The following is a 6,366-nucleotide window of genomic DNA, read 5'->3' as shown; positions in this document are numbered from 1 at the left end:
GAAAAAGGCACGAGTGCTGCTGACTATAAAAGATAATACTACTAAAATAGGAACATAAGTTTTACTTTCTTATTTTAATTCAGCAAAGGTAAAAGTAAATTAAATGCTTAATTCTATTTGGCTAAGCAGGAAATTAAATTCGACTGCCTAAAAGGTGCGTGAATACATGTCTAATCAGTCACGAAAAGTCAACCGAATTGTGGTCATTTTTGAATCCCATAAACTCAAAATAGTTTCCCACTTTGAGTTAGGGGTACTATAAATAGTTATAATATATGCAGCGAAACGAAGTCATTTCATTTTTCAGCTTTTTCTTTTATAAAAAAAAAAGAAGAGCCAAACAACAAATTAAAGCCATCGAGTAAAGCAAAGCGAATTCCAGAATAGAAGAATCTAGCTCTATATTCTAGCTTGGTCATTACGTACCACAGAAAAAGGGAAAACTTTATAAGGTGCTTGTAATTTATAAGCTCAAGTTGAAAATCTTTCAAATTTTTTTTTTTCAACTTTTGTGATCTTGAAAGGAGCCATGGCAGAAGAATTTCAGCTAGGTAGAGGAAACTGGTGGGAGTCGTCATCATCAACAACAACAACAACATCATCGTCTAGGAATAATAAGTTTGAAAGTGGAATATTATCATCTACTACTACTACTATGTCTTCAGTATCCACCGCACTAAATAGCATGGCAAGCAACTTTGGTTGTTGGCCGACAGAAATTGAGGATATTAAAGCTAGATCTTCCTTGAATCCTGTGTCTGTGTCGGCATCTGATAGTAGCTCTATGGTTTTTCCAGCTGATCCCCAGAAACTCCACGCCTCTGAATCTGGTGCTCTAAATTTGCAAGTCATGGGCTTAGGTCTACCATCCCAAGGACTTGATTGGAACCAACCTTTCTTGTAAGTACCACTATTATATATATATATATGGTGATCCAAATTTGCAGCTGACTTCAGGATTCTTGTTATTATACTTTTATAATTTTGCATTCAAAATTTGATATATTTTTTTAAATATATACTTATGTTGTGTGTTGAAAATTTTAAGTTCATTTAAATTTCACAGACAATACACTCAACCGTTGTCCGTAGTTTGTCCAACCGCGATTAATTAAATTGATGTTCCACTTAGGATATGTTTTGAATTATTTTCCTATTAATTAATTCTCATTTGCAGCCGCGGTGAAAAAGCTGGGAGTGGCTTTCGTTCCATACTTGAAGAAGGGCTGAGCTCGGATGCAAATTATCAGCAAGAAGGATCATGTCAGCAAGATCATCATTGGACGCAGAAAATATATACTGGGAATGACTATAATAATAAGCAAATGGACCGGGGTATTTCTTTAGATCATCAACCAGTATTTAATGCTCCAAATATGAGCTCAAATCTTGATAAAGCACCCTATGGAAGTCCTTCAAATATGTTACAAGGACTCTTAATTTCTGATAGTCACCAAGAATCCAACTTTACAAGTGCTACATCGCTATATTATCCTCCCTATAACCCATCGAATTGTGACGTCAATCATGCAGCAGCTGATGTAATGCCCGCTTCATCTTCATCTTCTTCTTGGTCTAAATTTCCGAAACAGCAGTGGCCGATGCCGCTGCCTCACGGCCAGTCGCATTTCTCTGGCACTCCTTTCTGGAATGCCACGTCAGCTTCCATGGACGATGTTCGCTCAGGTTTCCACCTCCCATCTATACATCAGCAGCTTCCCAACCCAGTTGATACGAAACCAAAGGTAATCGAATACGTAGTAGTATGCCTCCGTTTCATTTTATGCGACAACAACGAATTATAAGAAAAAAAAAAAAGACTTTTCACATATACCAGTTAAAGTCTCCTCATAACTAGTCATTCTTAAACATTCCAAGAGAATGTAATTCAGAGAAAACAAAAACTTTAATATAAAAGAGTTTTTAAATATAGATGTTATCATTCTTTTTTAAACAAACTAAAAAAATAAAGAGTGTTATAAAAAAATACAACGGAGGTAGTACTAACTAGAACTCAATTTTTATGCGATATATGGATTTTGATTTTACCTTTTGGTAAATTTATAAAAACATGTAGTACTAATATTGATTCATTCATCGTGCTACAGCATACAGCTGAAGATAAGAATATAAGAACAATAGCAAAGAGAAGTGGCAGTGAAACGTCAAATAAGAGACCACGGAATGAAGCGCCATCTCAAATGCCAGCTTTTAAGGTATATATGTGCATGAATTTTTAACGAAAAAATGGGGCTTTGGATTTATTTGTTAAATTATTCTATCATAGCCTAATATGAGAATATGTTTCTTTGTTCTTGATTTTTTCAGGTGAGGAAAGAGAAGATGGGAGACAGAATCACTGCCCTTCAACAATTAGTCTCACCTTTTGGAAAGGTAACAAATTAAAGCTGCGCCTGAAAATTTCTTTCACTTTACATAAAGAATATCATATGTCGTGTATACTGAGAGAGACCATTAACTTTCTGAATTCACCAAAAAGATACTCTCATTCACTAAATCTTGATTTTGTTTTTCCCCAGACTGATACAGCTTCTGTGCTCTCCGAAGCGATTGAGTACATAAAATTCCTCCATGAGCAAGTCAATGTAAGTTTTTCAGAGTTAGCCTTTATTTTCTTCAATTTGCTTTTGCTCTCGCTAGCTATTCTTTTCCTTTAATTCAGTGCAAAATACTGCATCTCATGGTCAATACCCGGTTAGAATATGATAGGGAAAGAAAGAAGCATATACTCTTTCCGTTCTGAATCTTTTCCAAGTACGACGGTAAAACTGATTAGTTTTTGGGGTGAATTTGAACATAGAATTTACAATTTTCTTGAAATATAATTACATATTTAAAAACTACATTAAAGTACTATAAGTCAAAATAGTTAATAATTTAAAATATTTTTGCACAACAATATGGTAAGAAATAGTTTGTTTAACTTTTCTAGTAGTAATATGTTCACGTAAAGTGAAACATATGGAGTACGAGATAGTACAAGGCTTTCAACTTGGTATTATCAATATCTCAAAAGAGTGATTTTTCATAAAAGATTTGAACTTTTTCAGTACATATGTATCTTTTGGAAATTAACTTCTAATAATAATTACTATAAAAAATAACGAAAAAAATATAATTACGGAGTGTGTTTTTATTTTCAAGTCCCCAAGCCCCGTCCAAGTTATAAATGATCAATAGAAATATTATATATTGCTATATAAATACTACGCCCTCTGAATTTGTACATCATGCCCCTTTACAATTTTGAATTTGAGAATATATCTTTTTTCAGATCTCTTATGTGTGAAAGAAAGATCTCTTATGTATAAAAGTAAATCTCTCATGTGTAAAAAAAAAAAATAGGTAGGGTCATAAAATTAAAAACAAATATGTAAAGAGCCAAAAAACCAATTGACCCCAATTTTTATGTGATAGACTTAGCACATAATTTAAAAAAGATCAAATTAAAGAAAGACTTTTGAAACTTGTAGTCTAAAATAGGTTATAGACAATGGCTAGTTATAAATCATCTTAATAAGTGTCACACCGAAAGTTTAAAATTATGTTATTTTTAAATACTATAAAAATTGTCATTCTAAGATCTTATTTTTTGGGATAGAATGAAAAGAAAGTGTGGCATATAAATTAGGAAAGAGGAAATATATATAACAGGAACAACTGATTTAGTCTCAAATAGGAAAAGAATGGACAAGTTTTAATACGTAGTTATATTTCAAATTCCATTTTCAATATAGCAAACTATACCACATTGATATTAAGCATTTCTTTTAACCATGTCACATAACAGGTCTTAAGCACCCCATACATGAAAAGTGGAGCTTCCAGGCAGCAACATCAGCAGGTAAAACTACATGTTATTCTTTAAGGGGTCGTTTGGTATGAGGTATAAGAAGGTATAAGGGTAGTATAAAAATTTAATACCACCTTAATACTTTATTTGGTTAGCAAACCAGGTATAAGTTATCCTGGTGTTAGTTTTAACACCGGGATAACTTATACCTTATAGAAGGTGGGGTAATTAGCACCGATATAACTTATACATTCGTGTTATAAATTATGCAATTGTCATTCTTAATACAATATACTAAACAATAAATAAACAACAATCCCAGCATAATTAATCCCAGCATAACTTATCCCAATTAATATAACTTATACCGGTATAAATCGTATTCCAAACGACTCCTAATAGTGCTACTTTACACCGAGACTATTAAGTATTAATCGTGGATTGCAAATAAAGGTAGTTTATCTACATTCTGTCTGCAGAGTACTGGTGATAGATCCAATGTTAATCCAGAAGGAGCAAAGCAAGATCTTAGAAGTCGAGGATTATGTTTGGTCCCAGTTTCTAGCACCTTTCCCGTAACTCATGAAACGACAGTAGATTTTTGGACACCAACATTTGGAGGAACATTCAGATAATGAAGAGGCCCAGACAAGAAGCCAACAACAGATAAATTAATCACAAAAAGAGTTAGAGTTTAAGTTATATACACCGTTAGTATAATTTTTGTTTTTTACATTATCAGGTTATCTTTAACAGGTAATTAATCTGTCTTATTTTTATGATTACAAATCTTACATTTTAAAGAAGCTTACATTAAGCTATCCTTCGGATGGCCTGATGGTGTAAAAAAAACAAACTCTTGAAACTGACGGTGTATATGACGTAAACTCTGAGCACATATTGTATGTTCCACTAGTCATCCCCTTATCAAAACCCTAGACAAGTGGGGGATGAAAATGAAAAAGAGGGCCAAAAAAAAAATATGATGATGATGATGATGGAAAACAAAAAATAAAGAATGCAAAAAGAGAAGGAAAAGGAATTAAGTGACCCTTTAAAAATGGACCAGCTCATGCAAAATGATGCAGCTTTGGCCAATATTTGGGACCACTGTATGCGTCTAGGGGTATTATAATTATTGAAGAATAATTATGATCAAAGCTTGTTGATTACTCGTTAGGAATAATATGATAAATTTTAAAAAAGATTTCTTTTTTCTCATTATGCTAGTTAGTTTACAAAAAGGAATTTTGTTTATAGCTGAATTTAGTTGAAATGAGGGATAAAAGGAGCTTTTAACGCTAGCTGTTTGTATCTGTTATTTGTGCATCTAGCTGGCACTACCATTACTTTAAAACAAAAGATATGAAGGAATAATTCATTTGGTTGGAAATCTAACTTTCCATTTGTTTATATATATTTAAATATGTCTGGAATAAGTTAGTGGAACTTTTACGGCGTTTCGACTTTTTTTATTTTCAATTTTACATATTCGTTTAATGATTAATGGAGGGATGTAGATGAAGGAGAGAAACGGATATTTCTTTTCCTCTTCTAATGGTTAAATTGAACTGCTTTCATCAGAAGGCAAAGAGAAGCCAGAACTCAATTCCTCATTCCCTTCTCCTTTAACTTTTGCACTAGTTTATATTACATCTTCATTCATTTTCTAAAGCTAGCCATTATAGATTGCTGAGTCTTTCGTTAGATATATAACGAAGAATGAATCTGTTTTAAAAAAAAAAAAAACTAGGAAAATCCATTAAACTTAAAAGGTCTATTAAACAACTTTTGTAAAATCCAACAATAATCTAGCAGAATGAAAAGACATTTTTAATTGGGAAACTTACACAAAAGTCCGAGATAAGTCTCAACTTACCGACCTCTAGCCATTAGTCATAGACTTATCAAACCTAACCAAGCACATATAAAAATTGAAAAACTAAATAAATAAGGTTCTTCTCTCAAAGAATCACACGCAAAAATTACCTTCCATATTTTTAAGTGGGATTAGCAACATTAGATGCAAGACGAAAGAAAAATTCATAGATGAGGTAGCAAATAAGGTGACGAAATACAAAAAAAAAAATATTCCAAAAATCAAAGCAAAAAGGGAACTTTTTCAATGGGTATAATTGAAATTCATTGATAACATGTAGATAAGTCAATATACAAAATTTGAGAAAGATTGGAGGTGATTTGGACTTGTTTTGTATCAAAATTCGTAATTAAATCGAGTTCAAAAAATTCTTCTGCGATGTAACAAACATATATCACGCATGTATCTTACACACAGGTATACATGGATATACATGTGATACACAATTGATACAAATATGATACATATGTGATATACAAATGATACACAGTATGATACACATCATTTTTATTCATGTTCAATTTTTACTTCGAATTTTCAATTCAAACCACCTCAAAACTACACCAAATCATCCCAAAATCGAGATTTAAGCTCCTTAAGATGTACTCAATCTATTCTAACACCCACTCAAAAGAAAGCAAAAATTTGATATTATTTTGGCTACAAATAACTA

At 32.2% G+C, this 6,366-nt stretch overlaps 1 protein-coding gene across 1 annotated transcript; it reads left to right on the top strand.

Moving 5' to 3' along the window:
• The first annotated feature begins 303 nt into the window (after positions 1-303).
• LOC104248955 (transcription factor bHLH112-like) lies at positions 304-4,606 on the top strand. The gene is made up of 7 exons (XM_009805313.2): positions 304-900; positions 1,178-1,745; positions 2,109-2,216; positions 2,329-2,394; positions 2,541-2,606; positions 3,812-3,865; positions 4,294-4,606. Exons 1-7 carry the CDS (start codon positions 530-532, stop codon positions 4,447-4,449), a joined length of 1,389 nt encoding a protein of 462 aa, XP_009803615.1. The 5' UTR covers positions 304-529; the 3' UTR covers positions 4,450-4,606.
• The last annotated feature ends 1,760 nt before the right edge of the window (positions 4,607-6,366 follow it).

Source organism: Nicotiana sylvestris, chromosome 7, assembly GCF_000393655.2.
Source record: "Nicotiana sylvestris chromosome 7, ASM39365v2, whole genome shotgun sequence".
Classification (NCBI taxonomy): Eukaryota; Viridiplantae; Streptophyta; class Magnoliopsida; order Solanales; family Solanaceae; genus Nicotiana; species Nicotiana sylvestris.
Note: the sequence above shows the minus strand (reverse complement) of the source record. Positions and strands in the feature narration are given on the sequence as shown.

Excerpts from the sequence above, each read along its gene's own strand:
- LOC104248955 (XM_009805313.2), top strand. The coding sequence starts at position 530 with ATGGCAGAAGAATTTCAGCTAGGTAGAGGAAACTGGTGGGAGTCGTCA. Across the intron at positions 2,217-2,328 it reads CTCAAATGCCAGCTTTTAAG|GTGAGGAAAGAGAAGATGGG; the intron begins GTATATATGTGC and ends TGATTTTTTCAG. Across the intron at positions 2,395-2,540 it reads TAGTCTCACCTTTTGGAAAG|ACTGATACAGCTTCTGTGCT; the intron begins GTAACAAATTAA and ends GTTTTTCCCCAG.